Source organism: Lethenteron reissneri, unplaced genomic scaffold (genome assembly GCF_015708825.2).
Source record: "Lethenteron reissneri isolate LAM-NWPU_2019-01 unplaced genomic scaffold, ASM1570882v1 scaffold_115, whole genome shotgun sequence".
Taxonomy (NCBI): domain Eukaryota; kingdom Metazoa; phylum Chordata; class Hyperoartia; order Petromyzontiformes; family Petromyzontidae; genus Lethenteron; species Lethenteron reissneri.
In genome coordinates this window covers 1818220-1842993 of record NW_026890838.1, presented here as the reverse complement: position 1 = coordinate 1842993, position 24774 = coordinate 1818220, and the positions used below count along the sequence as shown (strand labels likewise).

The 24774-nt window shown below is 45.4% G+C and overlaps 1 protein-coding gene across 3 annotated transcripts; it reads left to right on the top strand.

The window, feature by feature from the left end:
• Positions 1 to 1516: 1516 nt before the first annotated feature.
• On the top strand, positions 1517 to 12152 carry LOC133361603 (zinc finger protein OZF-like). Of its 3 annotated transcripts, XM_061580545.1 has the most exons (3): positions 1559 to 1576; positions 2003 to 2086; positions 6924 to 12152. In XM_061580545.1, the coding sequence occupies exon 3, from the start codon at positions 6934 to 6936 to the stop codon at positions 8515 to 8517; it is 1584 nt and encodes a 527-aa protein (XP_061436529.1). In that variant the 5' UTR covers positions 1559 to 1576; positions 2003 to 2086; positions 6924 to 6933; the 3' UTR covers positions 8518 to 12152. The 3 variants fall into 3 exon arrangements, with proteins under 3 accessions (XP_061436528.1, XP_061436530.1, XP_061436529.1); XM_061580544.1 differs by lacking the exon at positions 2003 to 2086 and having other exon boundaries at positions 1517 to 1576; XM_061580546.1 differs by lacking the exon at positions 2003 to 2086 and having other exon boundaries at positions 1523 to 1576; positions 6894 to 12152.
• Positions 12153 to 24774: the final 12622 nt, after the last annotated feature.

Sequence of the window (24774 nt, the reverse complement as noted above, 5' to 3'; positions counted from 1 at the left end):
ACATACTGACTGTTTTAGTATCTACTAACTCTATATAACAGTATCTACCAACTCGATAGCAGTATCTACTATCACTACAGCAGTGCATACCCACTGAGGTGGTACCTGCTTTCACGACAGCAGTGCATACTGACTGTGGTGGTTCCTGCTATGATTACAGCAGTGCATACAGACTATGGTGGTACCTGCTATGATTACAGCAGTACATCTTTTGGTGGTACCTGCTATGATTACAGCAGTGCATCCTGACTGTGGTGGTACCTGCTATGATTACAGCAGTGCATATTGTGGTGGTACTTGCTATGATATGTACTGACTGTATAGTAGTGTATATACTGACTGTAGCAGTATTGACTGACTGTAGTGGTATATACTGACTGTTTTAGTATCTACTAACTCTATATAACAGTATCTACCAACTCGATAGCAGTATCTACTATCACTACAGCAGTGCATACCCACTGAGGTGGTATCTGCTATCACTACAGCAGTGTATACTGACAGTGGTGGCACCTGCTATGACTACAGCTGTGCATACCGACTTTGGTTGTACCTGCTTTCACAACAGCAGTGCATACTGACTGTGGTGATATCCTATGACTACCGCAGTGCATACTGATGTGGTGGTACCTGATATGATTACAGCAGTGCATATTGTGGTGATATCCTATGACTACCGCTGTGCATACTGACTGTGGTGGTACCTGCTATGATTACAGCAGTGCATAGTGACTGTGGTGGTACCTGCTATGATTACAGCAGTGCATATTGTGGTGGTACCTGCAATGATTACAGCAGTGGATACCGACTGTGGTGGTACCTGCTTACACTACAGTAGTACATCCTGACTCTATCTATCTTATACATAAAAGGCAAATTTTTAAATATGTGTGTTTGTTCGAAATGTTTAGCATACCGTGATGGCGGGTTGAGGCCGTGATGGCGTGGAGGATGCCGTGATACACTCACGCATCTTACACTGACTCACTCACACATCATACACTGACTCACTCACACATCATACACTCACTCCCACATCATACACTACTTACTCACTCATCATACGCTGACTCACTCACTCATCATACACTCACTCACACAACCACTGACCCATTCACTCATCATACTCACTCATCATACGCTGACTCACTCATCATACACTGAGTCACTCACACATCATACACTCACTCACTCACACATCATACACGGACTCACTCTTCATACGCTGACTCACTCACACATCATACACTCACTCACACAACCACTGACCCATTCACTCATCATACACAAATTAATTCATCATACACTAACTCATCATACGTTGACTCACTCGTCATACGCTGACCCATTCACTCATCATACACTCACTCATCATACACTCACTCATCATACGCTGACTGACTCGTACTTAAACTCTTATCCCGCTCTCTGACGTCACCACTGCATTACCTAATCGGCGTTAGACTCGAGGGGGAGGTGTACCCCGCGAGTGACGTCATGTCACCTGCTGCTGCCGCGTGACGTCATGCGATACCAGGAAGCTGCCGATCCTCGCGCGCGCTTACTGAGATCCGAGGTGAGAAGTTCACATTGTGATTGTTGTCGTGGTGGTTGTTGTTGTTTACCCAGGTAGAGCCTCGCTCCTTCTCCCCCTTGTAGGGATATCAATTGAGTAGCAGCGAGTATGAAAACCATGTCCAGGTTGGAACATTACAACGCGGGGCCTAGCCATGCGGGGCCTTGCCTCCTGCTTTCGCCTGATTGAATTTGCTTTAATTCTCGGCTTAAGTTTAATTTGTCTTCACCTGGCTCACTACTTTGAAACTGTTTTTTCTTTAAAATATTAAAAAAAATTGTTTTATCTTACCAGGCCAAGCCCACTTGAGCTACACCGCTCTTTTTCAGAAGCGACCTGTCCACAACAAAGTGGCTTATCAACGTGTGGAAATGTATATCCGTCAAATACTCTAAACGCGTGGTGATGTTGACTCTAAATGTGGAGGGAAAAACCGGAGGACCCAGAAGAAAATCCACGCGACCACGGGGAGAGAGACACGCAAACTAGAAATATACATCCTTAATTCAGGTTTGTTTGGGTTAGATCGCGTACATATATAAAGTTAAATCTGCCACCACCCAACAGCCAATTAGTAAGGTTTGTTAAGTAAACAACGTGGCCAAATCGTCACTAGTACAGCACACCGGTTGTGTGTTGGAGAGCCAAGCCACAACATTACAATCTGAGTAAGACGTTGGCCAGTATTTACAACCAGCTTAATCAGGCGACAGCCAAATGTTGTGGCTTGGCTCTGGGAATATAAATCAGGTCGCTGGGTTTATAGTGCAGCACGCGAACCATTGCACTGCCACTTTTCACTCATGCACAAACATCATCGGAAGTATTGTATTCAGTAATAACTAAGTTACCCGGCTTCGCACAAGTCTGAGTAATTAAACGTTACGAGTAATGTTTTGCAATGCTGGCTTTGTTAGAATTATTGGAATATGCCAATGAGGTCTGTAAATATGTGTATTGTCACGGTGTTTTGGTTGTGTTATACAATCGCAGGGCTTGTTTGTTTAATAATTATGACAGCTTTTAAATTCGTTGCCCTTGAAGAGCTTCAGGATAGACAATGTTGGATGTTTTGCCATCTAGTGGGTTTAATCGAATGAAGCTTCTATTTTGGCATAAATGTCGACAGCAAAATTAGTCTGGCAGCATCTCAAGAAGAGATTGAAGCTGCCTTTTCGCACCATGATCCTGAAGGCAAATAAGTCTCTATATAAGGAACGAAACAGTAAGATTCTTGATTTGAAGCTTTCGTGAATGCAGGCATCCATACTCTTTGGTTCTTTTGGTAAAGTCACGTACGTGAACCAAAGAGTATGAAACAGTAAGACTTCTCCACAAATCTGGCTGTCGCCTGATGAAGCTAGTTGTAATTACTGGCGAAATGTCGTACTCAGTTGGTAAATGTTGTGTCTTGGCTCTCCAACACACAACCGGTGTGCTGTACTAGTGAGGAATTGGCCACGTTCTGTTTACGTGACAAACCTTACTAGTTGGCTACGTCGGATGGTGGCGGGTTTTAACGACGCATATTTACACGATCTAACCCAAAAACCTCTTATGAACGAAGTAATTGTTTGTAGCGCTTGATGTAGGTATTCATAGTATGTGAGTGGTGGTGCGTGTACTTGTATAATTATTTTAACGCTAGTGCGTGTATATTCATGCTTTTTATTCCTTACCAGGCGATGTAGATTTGATGTATTTAGTCGTAGCTGTTGTTTCGCATCTATGTTGTGTCGAAGGAGGTCTGTAGTGTTGGCACATAGATGTAAATATTTTAGAATAGTACGTTTTTTATAAAAAACATTGCTGTGTGTTAGAGGTGAGCCGTGCACGTGCAGAGAGGACAGTAAGGAGCCGGAAGGGGATGAATTTGGCGGCAAAAACGCAGGGCTGATAATAGGGAAGGATAACGTGGTAAATATGAGATCAAATATAGCAGTGCAGTGGAGACACTCGTGATATGGTGAGTGCTTGGAATTGTAGTATATGTCATAATGTGTTTACATGTGTCGCAAACCGGAAGTAGTGAGAATGCCCAGGGCTTTAACACATGGTAAGAGAAAGAGAAGTGGGGAGGTGAGGAGCAGGGGGTGTGTGCAGGTGGTACAGATCTTGTAGGTGTTTAGTTAAGATTACAATTAGTGTGAACAACACACTAACACACCCGTGAGTATGCATGGAAAGTTTGGAGTGTGTTAGCACAATTTGATTCGCTAAAAAATATACACAAGCGCCAAGTTTGCTTTATCTTTATAGATTTATACTATTTTTTGTCTGGGAACATTTTTTGTGTTCGGTTTCTCCATGTTTATTTCAATTGTTTAGTTTATTTGGAATACAGTACAGTACTTATTTCAATTGTGATGGTGTAAATTTTAGTTGACGTTTACCCAACACCATTACTTAGGAAAGGCTTAAGTATTGAATATCGCGCTTTTAGCTTTCGCGCGGGAATTTCCAAGAATGTACCCTCAGCGATATGCAAGCGGCTGCTGTCTTTTTTGTCTATTGACTACAGCAGAGGCGTATGTATTTTCAACAGAAATTAGATCTCTGCATTCTTGATTTAATTAAGCCCTATAGTACCATGAAGAGGCTTGGGGCTTTGGATTGTTATTTGTTTTCAAATCTATGCCTCTGCTCACATTATTTGAGGATTTGTATGATTTTGGGCAGGATGATCTTAAGCTGTGTGACCAGGAGTCGGAGCCATTTCCTGTTCATCTTGGCTTGTGACCGAAATTCACTCTGGCCCCATGCATTACATTACATTGCATCTTCAATAAATATGTAGTTTGAGAAGCTCCCAATGGTCATATAAAAACTATTGCATTTGTTACGGTTACAATGATATGCTAATTGATGCCTGGTTATAGTTCAAGGATCGTTCCATGCTGGTCGACCATGTTACATCTGCTGATGATCTGGTAATGGCTACTTAAGGAGATGGAATTAGGGAATCTTGTTCTGTGGCTTGATAATTCCAATCATGAAATGGGGCCTTGAAAATGTTCCATAAAAATAAATCACCTGCCTGGGAATTTAATGTCATACAACACTGCACCTGCTCAACTCTCCATGAATAATAAGGCAGTTCTACAAGTGGTGGAGGAGCTCCCATACCTGTTTAATTAATTCATGACCAGCTCTGGTTTGGCAGCCAAAATCTCACTTAAAATTAGTCGGGCAGCATTCCTTCATTAGACTGTGTAACTCTGTGTGCAAGGTGCCTGGACTTTTGCTCTATACAAAGCTGTGAGTGTCCATCGCGTAGGTCGAGTCCATATGAGACCATCCCTCTCCCTGCCATACTGGCATCGCACCCGCCCCTCACCCTTAATCCTGCGGATGTTCAGTGCACAGGATGGTACCACGTAGCCATTTCGAGCTGGCCCGACTGGGTTACATGGGTCACGCGGCCACAAGTCGCTTGTTGGCAAACAACCCCTGGACCTGGCTCTAGCGGTGATATCAATATAGAATATATGTAAGGATGCACCCCAATAGACTCTCCCTGGAACTGTACCATGCACGTCCCACTGGGCGAAGACCTCGGGGCTGGCCCAAGACACGCTGGCCTGGGAACGCTTTGGAATTTCCCAGGTTGAGCTAGTCTGTCGCCAGGGAAAGGGAGGCCTGGACCGCCCGAATCTGTGTGCTGCCCCCACGAGCATCACCAGGACAAGCGTTTTTAGAAACGAACGAACAAACCTGTGATTCTTCTTGGCCACAGATATTACTCTATGGATGCAAAATATGAACTTATTTAAATGACCATCTGTGCTGGCTTCTACAATGAAGGCTAGCCTGCCTATGATTCATCCTTAATTCAACCAGACTATTTTGTATTCGAAGCTTACAGATCCTTAATATATCAATATAGAATATAATAATGAGTCTCTTTGACAGGCGAGGCTGCATTGGTTCATTCGTGAATCCTGCATTTCCAGTTACCACATGCTCAGGCAGCTTCTGTTAGTCCAGATATTAGGGGCTAAACAGGTGTGGCATTGGCGAGAGAAGAGATTGTAGGATGTGGCGGTGATCGTCACGGCCGATGACTGGTATAAGTAGTGTCAATATTGGCCTCTCGAGGAGGCCCGTTATCTATGCTGCAGGGCATTTAAGAGATTATTGCTCTGGAACAACGATTAGGTCAGAGGAGCGACACTCACATGAATGGGTGGAATGCTGGGTTCCTAAAACCCAGTAAGACAGTGGGGTGTGCAGCTGGTTCATCTGTCAGTCATCCCTTGACACCTGGATCATTCCCAATACATTCTGACAAGGAATCCACACGTACATGGCCTGGAATTGCAGCTATCATGGCATTACCACTGCGATAAGGTTACTTCCAATTCGTCATGAATGGTGGATGTTTTGTTTATACAATGTTAATGATCCTTGTGAAATGTATGTGTATTTAAGAGTTTATCTTTGTGGGGAGCTGTGGCGTAGTTATTTCACTGCATTTTGAACTCAACAATTAGTTTGATTATTGCCAACAGCAAACATGATTGATAAATGAAAGCTGAACTTATTGTGGGCCTCTGCTATGTTGATTGATCTTAAATGAATTACATGGTGAAGTGAGGAAGCATTAATACTGAGCAGATGAAGGTGGCCAGGCATGGTTCTGGACACACCACCACCACCTTTATACCATGCGGGTGTGTGACAGTGTCAAGTTTGTATTTTCAGTAAAGCATATTAACAATTGAACGTGGAGGTTAAATCAAAATAATAGTTTATTTTAGTTTTCCTCTGGAACTTTTTATAAGAATGGAAACAGTAAGGAAAGCATCTCAACACATGCAGCTGAAGTTAGATCTGTTCATCCGAGCATTCAAGCAAATCAGAGTCTGGCTTCACTTGTAAGTTTTGATCTTGATTTGAAGCTTTCGTGACTGCAGGAATCCATACTCTTTGGTTCTTTTGGTATCTAAGTTTTCATTGAACATTAATGTATGCATTTCTGCATAATACAAATAGTGTATTCAACACACTTTGCTATGTTGGCTGAATTTTACTGAAATAAATATTCCTTTCATACCTAAACAGCCGAAAGTGTGTGCTTGGAGTTTTGGTTAAACATTAATTTTGAAGATACTAGGGAATCCATTCATATTTTTGACCATTTGCCCTCTCATTGTGTGGCTTAACAGCCCGTGTGCTGAATTGGGGAATCTTTTTCACTATATCTTGAATATATGAATAAGTATAGACGTGTAAGTCATGTGTGACTGCGTATATATTAATTCTTCTGTGCCTCGATACTGACGTAGATGGTGTGGATATGTTTTTCTGTCTGCAGCTGATGCTTCCTCTGACGCTTTCTCTGCAGAATTGGTCTGATGGAGCAAAGGCACTCAGCGCTGCTCGGTACAAAAATGAAACAATGCGACCATTATGCAAACAGCACGGATCGTACTGGAAATTTGACACAGCACCAGAGAACACAAACAGGAGAGAAACCCTTCAAGTGCACTGTATGTGAGAAGGCATTTGCATGGTCATCATATCTTAAAAAACACCAGAGAACGCACACAGGAGAGAAACCCTTCAAGTGCAGTGTGTGCGGGGATGCATTTGCACAGTCATCAGATCTTCAGAACCACCAGAGAACACACACGGGAGAGAAACCCTTCAGGTGCCCTCTGTGCGGGAAGGCATTTGCACAGTCATCAGATCTTCAGAGCCACCAGAGAACACACACGGGAGAGAAACCCTTCAAGTGCAGTGTGTGTGAAAAGGCATTTGCACAGTCATCATATCTTAAAAAACACCAGAGAACACACACGGGAGAGACACCCTTCAAGTGCAGTGTGTGTGAAAAGGCATTTGCACATTCAGCAAATCTTAAAAAACACCAGAGAACACACACAGGAGAGAAACCTTTCAAGTGCACTGTGTGTGAGAAGGCATTTGCACAGTCATCACATCTTAAAAAACACCAGAGAACGCACACAGGAGACAAACCCTTCAAGTGCAGTGTGTGCGGGAAGGCATTTTCAAGTGCATTTTATCTTAAAATACACCAGAGAACACACACAGGAGAGAAACCTTTCAAGTGTACTGTGTGCGGGAAGGCCTTTGCACGGTCATCACTTCTTCAAAAGCACCAGAGAAAACATACGGGAGAGACACCCTTCAAGTGCAGTGTGTGTGAAAAGGCATTTGCACAGTCAGCAAATCTTAAAAAACACCAGAGAACACACACAGGAGAGAAACCTTTCAAGTGCACTGTGTGTGAGAAGGCATTTGCACAGTCATCAAATCTTAAAAAACACCAGAGAACGCACACAGGAGACAAACCCTTCAAGTGCAGTGTGTGCGGGAAGGCATTTTCAAGTGCATTTTATCTTAAAATACACCAGAGAACGCACACAGGAGAGAAACCTTTCAAGTGTACTGTGTGCGGGAAGGCCTTTGCACGGTCATCACTTCTTCAAAAGCACCAGAGAAAACATACAGGAGAGAAACCCTTCAAGTGCACTGTGTTGTGTGGGAAGGCATTTGCACAGTCACCATATCTTCATAGACACCAGAGAACACACAGGCATCAGAAGATCCCCAAGGAGTGTAGTCTGAAATCGACTTGTGGAAGTCAAAGTGCTGTAATGAGCTTATCCCTCCTGAAAAAAGAGCCAGAAGTAAATTCCAGCTTGGACACTACGAAATGTATAAAAGTGAAATGTGAAGAGGTGAAAGTGAAATTTGAAGAGGCGACAGTGAAGAGCAATGAAGTGAAGGTAAAATGTGAAGATGAAGATTCAACTACAAAATCGAACCTTCACATCGGTGGAGGAAACGTGAAGCAGGAGGACAATTCTGACTATGAGGCAGAGCGAGGCAACTCCCAGAAGTTTGTTGAAGTGGAGGTGTGGGTGGACTTCTTAAACAATACAAAGTCAAATAGAGACCCGGTAGATGTGTAGGCTTGAGATGGTGAAGCTCCATTATTAAAGGCCTGTGACACAGGTCTTGTATCTATACCCTTTTTTTTTTATTAATATTAAGAATAATTCTGCCAATACTATATTTCTTTTTAACAGCCACCGGTGGCAACTTGGGAGCAAACAAAGACGAGCGAAAAACCCGTTTCCCAACTCCACAGCAGATGCGTGCACACCTCGCTTCAAAGGCCAGAAAGCATGAAAGAGACAGCCATCAAATGTCATAAAACCTCCCCGACTTTCACACGAGAGGAAAAGGGGTCGCAAGAGGGTGTTAGAATAACACCCACACTTCCAAAAGCCCCCCTCACAATACAAGAACAGGCGCCACGAGGAATATATAATTATATTCTTTACGGCTAAAAAAATATATAGAATTAGGCCGTAAGGTGAACAAGGAAAAAGTGGCTAGAAAATAATTTTCGTTCCCACACCTGGGAACTACTTTTAAAATGAATTACAATTCTACCACAGATTCTTTACAGCTCAAAATCACCTTAAATTATAACACAGCGCATATTTACTCATCGGTATCATCCCTATCACTATCAGAGCCATCATCCCATGTAGGTCTTCTGTTTCCTGTGAAACATTTGCACAATTTTGGCACTGACATAAATCAGTACAAGACAGTCTTGCAGACATACAGTCTCACATTTGCTATGCTTGCAACTGCAGTGGACTGCCTGCAACACACTTTCAGGGGCAGGATTTCTAGTCATCCAGGTAACTGTTAACTCACCATCCTCGAGGTGCCATCCATTGCCGACGGGTGAAGGGGCACACATTATACCTTTCAGAGAATGTCTCATTATGGCTGCTTGGTAGTTTGCCCTTTTGCAGTGTTGGTACAGGGCGTCACTTGTAAGGGGCATGGATAGTTCTGGAAAAGCTGACGATGCCATACAGAATGCTTTGTATCTTGCATCGTTCACATTTTCGGCAGATGACTGGCCATACAGGTGGCACACATGTGTGTAAAGTAGCTCAAAGGTAGACTGGTCTAGGTTAAAACTGCTACCCAGATTTGTAAAAGCAGTCATATATTCCTCTTTCTCACAAGCAACAGAAAATGGCTTTCTTTGGCCTTTGCCATAAAAGGCACTTGTAGAGTCACAACCTGAGAAGGTATGGATCCCAATAAGTGCCAAACAGACACTTGTGCCAAGAGCTGACGACACCTTAGCTGAGTCAATGAGCCTTGTTTTGTTGCCAACCCCCGTGAAAAAATACAACCTACATGGTAAATCTGGCTGCAGACTTAAAGCAATCACTGCCACATCAGTATCAGGGCTCTTGATGACTACAGTTTGCTGTTCCTGTGCAGCATGTGCATGTAAAAACACCCTGGTGTCACATTCCTCATGATCACATGTCAGATCTTCAACAGCACTGAGAGTATGTAAATCCTCCGGTACAGTCACGCAGTGACACAGGTCTCCGTGTGCTATGTACAAGCTTAAGTCCTTTCCCACAGTGGTAAGATCAGCCTCTCGCCACACAACACAGAGGGATTCTGCCAGTGCTTCTTTGTTTGTTCCATCTGATATACACTTTTTCCATTGTGTTGATGCCTTATGATCCCGTCCATAAATTTTCACCAGTTGTGTACCACCACCAGCTCTACGTGACCGTTCTAGGTTTTTAATACTAATTTTTGGGATACTGGTCAATCACAAAGTCTATCCGTGTACAGTTTGTTTCAGAGAAAGTTTTACTATGTACTGCAGTATGGTCTCTGCAAGCTCTCCAAAGGTACTTGGTATTGACCGAATGGCTTGAATGACTGCCATGCCATCAAAGAAAATAGCTCTACTGATCACTCCATTGATGGATCCTGGGGCAACAACTTTGGACTCAATGAGTATGTCTTGCAGTCCTGCATCTCCAAACCTTTTTCCTAGAATGCTCAGGTAGGACATGCATGTGTGAAATTCACCTAGTCTAATCACTTTACGCTGAGTAAAGTCATCTTTCCAGCAGATTTGCTGAGCTTTGGCATATATAGCTTTGTCAAAAACTAACACTATATGGTCCAGTTCTAGCTGATTATGAATTTGGACACTTCGCTTCAGAATTGTGTTTACTGTTGACATCTGTCGGTGAAGCCTCAATGACTGGAAGATAATACAGTGCTGACTTTTGCAGAGTGCCATCACCTTGAATTAATGTATGTAAACCTGTCCAGCTTGGTATTGTGCATCTTCAGCATCTATGGACTTTACAAAAACATATGCCAGTTCAGTTTGTACAGCAGACACCGTGTTCAATTTGTATGTGTCCGCCTGTAATGGAACACTTTCCTGATGAAACAAGTTATGTGGTCCTTGTCTATTAGACTGATGGTACTGTTCGACAGGGATGCTAGGGGGTACTTTCAATGAGGTTTTTCCCTTCTGTAGTGGTTGTCTGTTTGTTGTTGACACAGGTTCAACTACAGAACTTTTCAGCATAATCCCATTTGTGTGGTGGGTAGTTCTACGACCTGACAGTGTCTCCTCCCCAAAGTCAATATTGTCCCACACAAGTACTGTAGGAACCTTCTTTGAGAATCCCTTTGGTATTTTGTCTCTGCCCTCTATTAGTTGAAGTTGGGCAAGGCTAGTGTCTAGACTGACAACTGTGTCCCATGCTGCACAATGTCCTAGTCTATTTAGAAGTGACACAATTTGTGATGAACCTGTTAAATGGCGAACCGTTAGACCAAGACAATGATTTAGGGGTCTGCCTCCAACCCTTAGATGCAAGATACACAATGTCTTGACAGATACATATCACTTTTAGGTTAAAATCATCTGGAATATCAACATAATGGGCCAGTGTTGGTTCCTCAGTTGCACCAATAATCCAGGAAATCAGATTGTACAGTTCAATTGGAACGACAGATTTTGCCTCGCTCACATTTAGATCATCTGATGTGGGTGGCCACGGGCATTTCATACCGGGAGAATCGCACAGAAGCATCTTTAATATTAATGCCGCACTGTAAAGTGTCCTCGTGTCCTCTGAAATATTGTTGGAGGCCATTGAACTTGGTCTAGCCCTGTTTTCACAGTCACTTTCGCTAGTTACCTCAGTTGACTGTTGTTTCTGTACCTGATGGATGTCTCAACGAAAACCATCTCACTTATGTTGCGCTTCTTGGGGTAGTGAAACACCAGCTGGGGGAAATCACGGGCCAACCTACTTTTGAAATGTGAAAATGTGAGGGAATTATTAATTAATATTTATTAATATAAAATATTGCTGACTCACTTCTTCTGAGGTCACAGTAACTGATGCACTAGACTTTGTCAAGAACCTGGTGTACGGTCTATAACAGGCCTTGTGGTATCGCACCTCCAGAGACACACAGTCTTTCTCTCGAATATGCACAAGAATGCTAGTGTCTTCCTTCATCTCAGCAGCTTTCAGCAAATTGCCTGTAAATAAATAAATACTAATTAAACTAATAAAAAACTGTGTTAAGAGTTAAACAATATTGAGTGTTCTGGCTGTAGCTGTATGCAAAACAATGCAAATCTGTCTCTGACTAAAATAAACATTACATAAATTATGTAATTGTAATTGAAAGTTAGCCATGGTACCCAGTATAAGGGAATAAAAGTTCAAACGTGTGTGTTTGTGTGTGTTTTGTTTTTACCTACGTGCTGACGTTTCTGCCTGTGAAAGATGGTCCTTCTGGCGTTTGCCTCCCACAGTAATGTACTTGTCCGTTTTCTTACAAATTATGCACAAGGCAGAAAGCACAGGACCAGCACAAGCTACTGGCAGGCCGGTCCTGGACCTAAGTTTTTTTGCGGGACAATCAACTGCAGCGATACTAATGTTACTACCCGATGGCACAAACTGGCCTTGATCTTGAGCTTCAGGACGCTGTGGCCCGTTTCTCGGCCGCATCCAAGCGCTTTTTGTCAATGAAACGCCTGTAGCAAGTGGAGTGAAACCCAGCGTCTTCGGGAACATTGTCAAACTCGATTTCTAGACAATGTTTGTATGTTTCTGCTATTCTCCGATTCTCACCTTGCAAAAAAAGCCACCGTTTGACGCAGTTTCTGAATGTATCCCACCGTGTGCGTGTAAAATCCTTTGCTTCTTCTTTTTTATGGACGTGATGTATGTAGCATTGTTTAAAATACTTTTTACAGACTTTTGAAGGAGGTCTGGCCGTAATTTTCTCCTCTTCACTACTCGATATTGACAACAAGGGCGCAGACATCTTGGACTAATGTTTACCTCTCGTCCCAAAAAAGCGGCCACCTTATTGGTCTAGCGGGAAGCACGTGACGCAAAGCCTCATCACTGACGATCAAAATATGATTACGCGAGGAAAGAAATATTGCCGACTTTAAACAATAATAAAAAATAAACTGCAGGATTAGACATGGAGAACTTTTATTTTCACGGCCAAAAGCAATAGATATTTTTATTAGAATGAAAAGAATGTAGTGCCCCATATATGGGAACGGGATTAAACGTAAAATGTCTTCACCTTACGGCCTAAATTGTCAACAAGAAGCAAACAAGACGGGTTTTAAACGAAGTTACCAACTTAACCATGAAGATTAAGCAAACATTATCTATCCTCGCTCCAATTGGAAACCAGACTACAGTCTGCACCAGGGTCGTGAATCCTCATTTGTTAATTTAATACTGACATTATTTACCTTTAATAATTTCTACGCGGCATAACCGAAGCATCAAAGAATAATTATGGCAGTCAAGGTCGCTCCTAAGCAACAAAAAAAAACATTCCCTAGCCCCGGGATATCAGATAAAATAATAACAGGCTAAGTCAAATAATAAGTACGAAATTAGAGTGGATCTCCTAGGAGAGTTAAGGGCAGAGAAGTCTATCATAATTAACAAACATGCAACACTCCAGGGTAAGCGAGCAGCTCACAGCCGTCTTTGTCTCCCCGCAGCACGGACAGCAAGATTTGCACACGCGAGCAAATAACATTTCCCCATAGGGAGATCAAACCACGATGGAAATACCGTGAACACGGCTACGGCATACCTTGAGTCGCTTGCAATCAAAGCAGCAAAGTGAGTCTCATTTTTTAATCCTTTATATTAAGTTCGCTTGCTTGCTTGCTTGCGTGCTTGCTTGCTTACGACCGTGCAAACCTTTCGGTCGTTTTTTAACCCACTTCCCGTGATCCAATCAAGCTGACATTTGGCACAGACTCGTTGTGCGAGACAATTAATGTTCGTGAAATTTTTTTTCCAAAATTTTACACTGTTTAGGGAAAACAAATTAAATATTTAATTACCAATTGTTTAATACTGCAGACAATCATCTGACCCATAGGTGGCAGCCATCTCAAGCCAGAGGACGAGAGGACTCTAGCCGCCACGCATATAAAGGATTTAGAGTGAAAAACTTTGTTTTTATGGGTTATACTTATTACTTCCAAACCAAACGAACAACTTACAAGGGATGAACGCCCAGAGCGAGGGAAGGGATTATAGAGCTCGCTTAACGCGTAGGCTTTCGCGACCAATATTATTCATAATCAAAACCCAAAACGTGGATTATGATTTTGCAACCTCGGTGGGAACGCGAGTCGTCGGTCTGGTTTGGTTTGTGTGGCGCCGGTTCGCGAAAACGTGGCCTGCTGCTGATGCAGACTGTTTCTACAGTGCATCAGCAGCAGGCCATGCTTTCCCACCTGATGACGGACGCTTGTGTTGCGCCCGAAACGTGATTTATCTTATTTTATACCTAAGTGACTTTACCGACGGAGACTTGTGTTGCCTCCGAAACGTCGTGATTTATAATTTTATTTCTATAATTTATTTTTACCTACTTGACTTTACCGAAAAAACCTAAGAGTATTTACCGAAAGAACCAAAGAATATACACACAATAATGTTAACGTTGTTGTTGAGCTCACGCACCCAAGGGGGTTCTGCTCAAGAGAGGGAGTAATGGAAAAGGAATATAAATTAACTTAAACTCAAACCCCGCGCTCTCTCGCTCCGCATTACCTCATCGGTGGAGACGCCTAGGGGAGGTGTACCCCTCTATTGACGTCATGTCACCAAAGTATTCCCCCTCCCCAATCGCTGCTCCACAGCGCTTTGATCGTGACGTCACATCCGGTTGGTCTGCCGATTCCGTTCCAATAAAAATCTTTATTTGGGCAAAGCTACGCACAGTCACTGGCTACAATTAACATAATTAATGCATAAATACTGTCGTTCATTGCGACTGGTTCAGCATCCGCGCCCCATCACCCGACATAGGCCTGGTTTACTACATTTGGCGAACAGCTCCAGAACTAACGAGTTCTTCACGTCGAGGCCTACTTCGAGGCCTACGTCGGGGCCTACGTGGGGGCTTGCGTTGAGGCCTACGTGGGGGCTTACATCGAGGCCTACTTCGAGGCCTACGTCGGGGCCTACGTCGGGGCTTACATCGAGGCCTACTTCGAGGCCTACGTCGGGGCTTACATCGAGGCCTACTTCGAGGCCTACGTCGGGGCCTACGTCGGGGCTTACATCGAGGCCTACTTCGAGGCCTACGTCGGGGCCTACGTCGGGGCTTACATCGAGGCCTACTTCGAGGCCTACGTCGGGGCCTACGTCGGGGCTTACATCGAGGCCTACTTCGAGGCCTACGTCGGGGCCTATGTCGGGGCTTACATCGAGGCCTACTTCGAGGCCTACTTCGAGGCCTACGTCGGGGCCTACGTCGGGGCTTACATCGAGGCCTACTTCGAGGCCTACGTCGGGGCCTACGTCGGGGCCTACGTGGGGGCTTACGTCGAGGCCTACGTTGAGGCCTACGTGTGGGCTTACATCGAGGCCTACGTCGGGGCCTACGTCGAGGCCTACGTGGAGGCCTACATAGAGGCCTACGTCGAGGCCTACGTCGGGGCCCACGGGGGCCTACATAGAGGCCTACGTCGAGGCCTACGTCGAGGCCTACGTCGGGGCCTACGTCGAGGCCTACGTGGAGGCCTACATAGAGGCCTACGTCGAGGCCTACGTCGGGGCCCACGGGGGCCTACATAGAGGCCTACGTCGGGGCCTACGTCGGGGCCTACGTCGAGGCCTACTTCGAGGCCTACGTCGGGGCCCACGTGGGGGCCTACGTCGAGGCCTACGTGGAGGGCGCTCGTAAATGGAAGCAGAACAATGAAGCTGATGGGCCAAACATCTCGTCTCTCCACGTCCACATCACGCAACTATTCAGCCTCGGCGCCTCCAGGCCGCACGGCCGCTGCTGCTCTGCTGTAGTACACACAGCTGCGGCTGCTTCGTGTATGACTCCTGTAACTGCAGTTGGGTCGGCTGCAGCTGCTACAGCAGCTACAACAACAACAGCAGCTGCAACAACAACAGCAGCTGCAACAACAACAGCAGCTGCAGCAACAACAGCAGCTGCAGCAGCAGCTGCAGCAGCAGCTGCAGCAACAGCAGCAGCAGCTGCAGCAACAGCAGCAGCAACAGCAGCAGCTGCAGCAGCAACAGCAGCAGCTGCAGCAGCAGCAGCTGCAGCAGCAACAGCAGCAGCTGCAGCAACAGCAGCTGCTGCAGCAGCAACAGCAGCTGCTGCAGCAGCAACAGCAGCTGCTGCAACAGCAGCTGCTGCAACAGCAGCTGCTGCAACAGCAGCTGCTGCAGCAGCAACAGCAGCTGCTGCAACAACAACAGCAGCTGCAACAACAACAGCAGCTGCAACAACAACAGCAGCTGCAACAACAACAGCAGCTGCAACAACAACAGCAGCTGCAACAACAACAGCAGCTGCAACAACAACAGCAGCAAGATGGCGGCGGCGTGTGCGGCCACGTGTGCGTTGTGCTGCATGGGTGTGGGCTGTGCGTGAGAGTGGGTGAGGGTGAGCTGCGTGTGAGTGAGCTGTGTGTGTGTTTAAATTTAGTGTTTTAAAGATGTCAATTCACCTGCTGTGTATCTTACTACTGTCCCTCCCGGCCATATCTAGTGCCACACTCAACTCTACAAACGGCTACCCGCGTTACTTCGCGTCAATACTTATTGCTAAATTTGCAACTACACCTGCTAATGAAACAACTTATAGACACTTCTACACTCCATCATTATATCCTTTTAAACCCTATCTTTGTCCCATTACTTCACCAGCACTCCTTCCAAACTTCATTCTGCTCTTAAAAATAACACCATCTGCGAGCTGCTGCTATTCGTCCAAGGTTCGTCGCTCTTCATCCTTTCACAGAAAATACCTGTGCAAACTATTAATTCTACTTTTCTTATTTCTGGGTGGTATTGAGCTTCATCCTGGACCAAATGTAAAGAACTCATATAATTCTGTAGATTTTTCTGGCAGAAAAGGTGTTGGTGTTCTACATGTCAACATCAGAGGGCTTTTGATTAAATTAAGTCAACTAAAACTAGAAGTAGCAAATCTTGACCCGGACATATTTTGCCTAACAGAAACATTTCTCACTCCTGCCGTCAATGACTTGCAGATTACGATTGACAACTACAATCTTTTTCGGCTTGACCGAGGATCTAAAGGAGGTGGAATTGCCATCTATGTTTGTAATACTATTGCATGTTCACCAGGTCACTCCTTGTTTAAAAAATGTTGCTTTGAAGGTCTGGCTCTCAGAATAACTCTCCCTAATAATCAACACATATTGGTAGTGTGCTGCTATAGACCGCCTAGTGGGAAGGATGTTGAAGCTGCATCTGCACTGAGAGAGCTTCTTGGGGGCCTCCCTAAAGGTGAAATAGTTTTAGTGGGTGATCTAAATTGGAATTGGCTAAACCCGCCGGCCGTGGCCACAAATTTTGCAGATGAATTTAACCTGTTTCAATTAATAAATGTCCCCACAAGACCCAACCTAAAAAATCCGGGACAGTCAACTCTGCTTGACGTCCTATTGACAAATGCCCCTCACAATTTCGCACTGACTGGTGTTCTAGGTAATAACCTTAGTGATCACTCCTTCATTTTTGGGGTGAGATCATCAGCCAGACCCAAAGCCCCCCCTAAATTGGTTGAGAAGCACTCCATGAGACACTTCAGCACTCAGGCATTTACTAATGATGTGCTTCACTCGGATATTGACAAGGTCTGTGATATTCCAAACCTGACTACGGCTTGGGAGACGTTCAGGTACACGTTTCTCCAAATTCTTAACAAACATGCTCCGTTGGTTAAATTTAAAACTAAAGGCAACCGTCCACCATGGTTTGATCCTTTGATTACAAAGCTCATGAAAACTAGGGACAAGGCTTGGGCATGTGCTCAGAAAAGTAATTTGGTCAATGACTGGCTAGAATACAGGATTTTAAGGAATAGATGCGTCAAAAAAATACGGCATGCAAAAAATAACTACTTCTCTTCCACTCTCCTTGAATCTCATGGAAATGCCAGGATTTTCTGGAAAACAATCAAATGTATCGAAAAGGCATCCAAAACAGATCATCTGCCCGTTCAGCTTAACCGAAATGGGGAATATTTTTCAGATCCCCAAAAAATAGTTGACAATTTTAACCTTCATTTTTCTGAAGCTGGTACCCTATTTGATAATGTATTGGGAGTCACCCCTGCTCATGCAAATTCCTACACTCCTGTCCAAACATTAAGCGAATTTAGTTTTCAGCCAATCCACGAAAGTAATGTTCTGAAACAACTGTCCTACCTCAAAGGGTCCTCCTCTACCGGAGCAGATAGTATTCCCGTCTTTGCTCTACTAACTGTTGGTCACCTAATATACAAACCTATAGCCCATATTTTCAACCTGTCCATCAAAGAAGCATCAGTTCCTCTAGAATGGAAACATTCCTATGTTCGTCCACTTCACAAAGGGGGCCCTAAAGATGATCCAAATAACTACCGACCTATCTCAATTTTGTCCCCGTTGATGAAAATTTTTGAAAAATTATTGACCTACCAAATTAGCAGTTTCCTATCCGCCAATAATCTATTACATCTAAAACAATCTGGGTTCCGAAAAAAATACAGCACCACATCTGCTGCATTAGACTCTCTGAATCACATTTACAGTAGCCTTGATAATAAGCAGTACTGCGCCTGTCTTTTTCTTGACTTGTCCAAAGCTTTTGATACAGTAGACCACAACATCCTGCTTAGTAAAATAAGTTGCCTCGGTTTTTCCGAAAACACAGTAAAATGGTTAAAAAATTACCTCTTTTCTCGCACCCAAACTGTATTCACAGAGGGTTGGAGGTCAAACAGTGTTAAGATAACAAAAGGGGTTCCACAGGGTTCCATTCTCGGCCCCCTCTTGTTCTCTCTTTATGTAAATGACTTGGGCACTGAACTGGATTATTCCAGGGTAAATCTTTTTGCAGATGACACAGTACTAATTACTGCTGGCCGCTCTCCGGATGACGTGATTGCTAAGCTCCAGAGTGATTTCAACAAACTACAACATCAGCTAGTTGCTCTTAAACTAGTCCTAAATCCTGCCAAAACCAAGGTGCTATGCTTCTCACCAGGACTAAAGCGGGAAGTTATTTTTCCCCAATTACATACCTTAAATAATGATCAAATAGAGCAAGTCAAGATCTATAAGTATCTTGGGGTCATCCTGGATTCAAAACTGAATTTTGAAGATCACATTGATTATATTGGGAAAAAGACAAAAATTAAAATTGGTTTTCTATATCGACACAAGCACTGCTTCCCCCCTATGTTCCGTTTGGAATTGATTAAAGCTACCATTCTGCCTCTACTTGATTACTGTGACATTGTGTATAAATCAGCCCCAAGTACTGTACTGAAGAAGCTTGACTCAATGTATCACTCGGCCTTAAGATTTGCATTGAACTGCCCATATAGGACTCACCACTGTGATCTCTACATTGGGTCAAACTTAACATCTCTGAATGTTCGACGGCTTGTGCACCAGATCTTATTTATTCATGATGTACTTGCAAAAAAATCTGCAGATTACCTGCTGGATCTCGTCTCTGTTTCAAAGAACAAATTTGACCTAAGGTCTACACTCATTTACCAGCTTAATATTCCCTATTGCCGTACATATACTGGAGGAATGGCCTTTGCTATTGATGCCCCCAGGGTCTGGAATGCTGTTGCAAATAAATTGAAACTTGAGTCACTACCTATGAGATCTTCACTCAAAACTGCTTTAGAGGAGTTGTACACCCCTAGCTGCCAGTGCTATTCAGTGACCTAAAATAAAATGTTTCGCTCTGGATGATCGCTACAAAGTATGACCTGTGTTTTGATTTAGTGTGCTGATCTTAAAGGTGCATTGAAAATTTACAATACTCCGATTGATGCTCCTGCTGTTGTGGAGTGACTCATGCAGCCAGCTATGGCTGCAGGGTTTTGGTAGTACATGTTGTTTATGCCATTTATTGTGAAAATTCCGTCACAGTTCCTATGATTGCTTTTTCATTGCTTTCATGGCTTTATTTTGGTGATTTCGAATAGTGTATTGGTTTAGCCATGTTTGTGTTGTTGTAGTACAGAGTTAGACTGATGGCCTTAATCTAAGTTGTCTTGTGGTTGTTGTTGTTTGACTTGCATCCCACTGGGATTTTTGCACACAGCGTTGGTGTACGGTGTTTTTTCTGCAATATTTTTGCTGTCTTTTCTTGGATTTTCTGTTTGCACTTAGTCACATATTCACTTTAAGATGTTTTTTTGTTCATGTTTTTTGTTTTTTGTTTGTTGCGGTTGCACCCGATTCAAGAGCTGAATGGCTCACAGGGCTATACCTAATAAATGAACTTGAACTTGGTTCATTAACATAATTTATTCAGTTACACTGCCGCTCGTTGGGGGAGGGGATTGTGTGTTGAACCCCGCAAGTGACGTCATGTCACCTGCTGCCGCGTGACGTCACGAGATACCAGGAAGCTGCCGCTCCGCGCGCGCTCACTGAGATCTGAGGTGAGAAGTTTACATCGTGGTGGTTGTTGTTGTTGTGGTGGTTGTCGTGGTTGTTGTCGTGGTGGTTGTTGTTGTTGTTTACCCAGGTAGAGCCTCGCTCCTCTCGTAGGGATATCAATTGAGGAGCAGCGAGTATGGAATTGATGTCCAGATTGGAACATTACAACGCGGGGCCTTGCCTCCTGCCCTCGCCTGATTGCATTTGCTTTAATTATCTTACCAGGCCAAGCCCACTTGAACTATACCGATCTTTTTCAGAGGCGACCTGCCCACAGCAAAGTGGCTTATCAACGTGTGGAAATGTATATCGGTCAAATACTCTAAACGCGTGGTAATGTTGACTCTAAATGTGGAGGGAAAACCCCTGAGGATCCGGAGGAAAATCCACGCGACCACGGGGAGAGAGAGAGAGAGACACGCAAACTTCAAATATACATCCATAATACAGGTTTGTTTGGGTTAGATCGCGTAAATCACTCGATTCAAGAGCCGAATGGCTCACAGGGCTTTACCAAATAAATGGAACTGAAAAGAAATAAATAAAACATGTGTAAAACACAAGGCCCGCGGGCCGAATCCGGCCCGCCAGGCCATTTTATGTAGCCCTCGCAGAGGTGCTGGCTGGGGAGATCCCAGCACCAGCTCTCTCTATACTTACAAGCAAGCAGGCGCGCCGCTCGCGCTACCTGCAGTTAGGAGCATCGGGGGTCACGTCTACACTGTCACTGTTTGAAAAATAAACAGTGAAGTCCCGCCGCTCCTCTCTCCAGAGCCGGCCCCTAGAATGTATTTTTTTTTTACCGCGCTAAGTCCCGGCACTCAAAGTGAAACCGTCGCGGGACACAGATGAAAATTTTGCTGATTTGTGTGGGTCGTTCCTTCGCCATATTCAAATAGAAAAAGTTTGGATTCATCTGCTACCAAAATAGTGGTATGTTTAAGGAGTTGTATTGTCTGTCAATATTCTGTCAATATTGTGTATATCTCTGAGTGAGTGTGTCTTTGAGTGTGTGTCAGTGAGTGTGTGTCTGTGGGGAGCGGTAGTGTAGCGGTTAGCGCACTGCGCTATGAACCTGGCGACCCGGGTTCGATTCCCGCTCACGGCCAACACCCAGTGACGATTATCTGAACCGGTCCCGGGCCTCCCCTAGGTCGACTCAGCCTCAAATGAGTACCTGGTGCGGTGTGTAAACATCGCCACTAGGGAGACAAAGGCGGTCGGGCGTGGTGCTGGCCACCCCCTCGTGTACCTTTCCGGCCTTCATAGGTGCTCGCTAACAGCACTTGCCCCTACAGTCTGTTAAGGCTATACGGGGGGATCTTTGTGTGTCTGTGAGTGACTGTGTGTGTATGAGTGTGTGTGTCTGTGAGTGACTGTATGAGTGTGTATCTGTGAGATAGTGTGTGTCTTAACTCCATCAAAAAAGTAACCTGCAGCGCCACACCTATTACCATCATTAGGAGAAAAAACGGTGATCCAATCTCTGACCCCCAGGAACAGGTTTGCAGATTTGCTGAACATTTCTGTGAGGTCCTGGGGGAGGGGAAATCCTTCAGCCAGAAAAACAAAGTGGGGATGACCCTGCTGAGGCTGCGGTGCCTCAAATATTGGAAAAAGAAGTCACCTCCTGTGAGTGGCTGGCAGAGGTGCCATCTGTTGAGAAAGGACTGAAGGCGATCCAGAGTCTGAGACCAGGAAAGGCACCGGGCAGAGATGATCTCCCAAGCAAAATGCGGAGGGAGGGTGGCTTTTGTGCACAGACTGCCCTACATGACATCATAACAACAGTCTGGACCACTGGATGTGTTCCGCAGGATTGGAATGATGCCCTGGTGGTCCTCTTTAAGAAGGGGGACCGCTCAGACTGTAACAACTACAGGGGCATCTCACTCCTCAGTGTGCTGGGAAAGGTCCTGGCAAGGATTATTCAACATCGCCTTGCTAGGCACGCTGAGGAGAGGCTTGCGGAGCTCCAATGCGGTTTCAGAAAAGGGTGGTCTTGCACAGATGCCATATTTTCTGTCCGTCTGTTACAGCAGAGGTGTAGGGAATTCCAACAAGACCTACAACTCTGCTTTATTGACCTATGATACCCAGGTAAAACTATGTGGCCGGGAGAGCCATTCCCTGTACACCTTGGGGTGCGACGGATGTTTTCTGGCTCCCACATTATTTAACATATTTTGACCACGTAGTTTGTGAAGCCTTCAATACCTGTACTGGGGAAATTTCCATTTGGTACAGATATAATGGGAGGCTGATCGATGCCCAGGTGCGGTCACAGGATGGCTCCCTATTGGTCAACCACGTTATGTATGCCGATGATTTTGTAATTTCTGCTCGTTCAGAGAAGGAGTTAAAGACGCTTCTGCTGAAACTGGAGGGTGCCACTAAGAGGTGTGGCCTTACCATCAGCCCCACCAAAACTAAGCACCTGTCTGGGTATTTTGTACCATCAGACACTCCACCCCCACAACTCCCAATCGGTGATGGGGCAGTTGTGGAGAGAGTGGAGAGTTTCCCATACCTGGGCAGTGTGCTCATGACCGGCTCCGGTTTGGCAGCGGAGGTCTCCGAATCAGTCGAGCGGCAATATCTTTTCATCAGTTGCATAACGCTGTGTGGAAGCTGCCTGGTCTGTCGCTCTGCACGAAGCTTCAGGTCTTCTCGGCCACAGTCATTCCCTCCCTTCTCTACGCTTGCGAAATGTGGACCCCCCCTAATAGAGCATCTTTGCTGGTTAGAAACATTTAGTCTGGCCTGCCTACGATCCATCCTGGGTTTAACCAGGCTGGATTGTGTGAGGAGCTCACAAATCCTTGAAAGATCTGGGCAAAGTCCCATCGGTGAGCTCCTCCGGCAGGCAAGGCTGCGTTGGCTGGGTCATGTAGCTCGCATGCCCAGCCAACGCATGCCTAAACAGCTTTTGTTCGGCCGGATCAAGGAGGCTAAACGGGCGCAGCACGGGCTAGAGAGAGATGGAGTGATGTGGTACAGGAGGACGTGGAGCGGAGTGGACGTGCCGATGACTGGTACCAGCGGTGTCAAGATCGGCCTCAGTGGAGGAGGCTCGTGAAGGACGCTACTGGGCACTTGGAGGCAGTCGGCCTCCAACAACAACGGAGGGCGGAGGAGCGACGCTCAACAACGAGCGGAACGCCGGGTGGCTAAAGCACAGCAAGTTGGCATAGTAGGGGGCACAGGCGGTGGATCAGCTAGTCATCTCGGTCATCTCAGTCAGTCGACCCGTGGCACCTGGGTCTGCCCCGTGACCTCCTGCCAGCGGGCGTTCGACACTTCACGTGGCCTCAAGGTACACATGGCCTGGCACAAACGTCGTGGTGACATCACCGCCACTTAGTGGCGAATGGCGGTTGTTGTTGTGGTTGTGTGTATTAGTGAGCGGGTATTAGTGTGTGTTTGTGTGTGTGTATTAGTGTGTATTAGTGTGAGTTTGTGTGTTAGTGACTGATATACACACAACACAACAACTGCCATTCGCCACTAAGTGGTGGTGACGTCACCACGACGCTTGTGCCAGGCCATGTGCACCTTGAGGCCACATGAAGTGTCGAAAGCCCGCTGGCAGGAGGTCACGGGGCAGACCCAGGTGCCACGGGTCGACTGACTGAGATGACCGAGATGACTGGCTGATGCACCATCTGTGCCCCCTACTGTACCAACTTGCTGTGCTTTAGCCACCCGGCGCTCCGCTCATTGTTGTGAGCGTCGCTCCTCCGCCCTCTGTTGTTGTTGGAGGGCGACTGCCTCCAACTGCCCAGTAGCGTCCTTCACGAGCCTCCTCCACAGAGGCCGATCTTGACACCACTGGTATCAGTCATCGGCAAGTCCACTCAGCTCCACGTCCTCCTGTACCACATCACTCCATCTCTTCTCTTTAGCCCGTGCCACGCCTGTTTAGCCCCCTCGATCCGGCCGAACCAAAGCTGTTTAGGCATGCGGTGGCTGGGCATGCGGGCTACATGACCCAGCCAATGCAGCCTTTCCTGCTTGAGGAGCTCACCGATGGGACTTTGCCCACACACAAACACACACACTAATACACGCTCACTAATACATATGTACAAACACACATTCACATAACGCTCACTAATACACACACTAATACACACATACAGTGGCGTAACTACCATGGTTGCTACTGGTGCTGTGGATGTATGGCATGTGGTGGTTGCACGTGGTTGCCTGGTAGTTTAGGGTGGCCCAGTGGTGTCTAGTTACACCTCTGGTCACATCACGTGACCTCCCGGCGCTCAGGTACCGTGACATGTGCGGTGACGTGCGGGAGCATGGCTGCACGAAATAGAGAGTCTGAGAGCAGCTCTGTCCT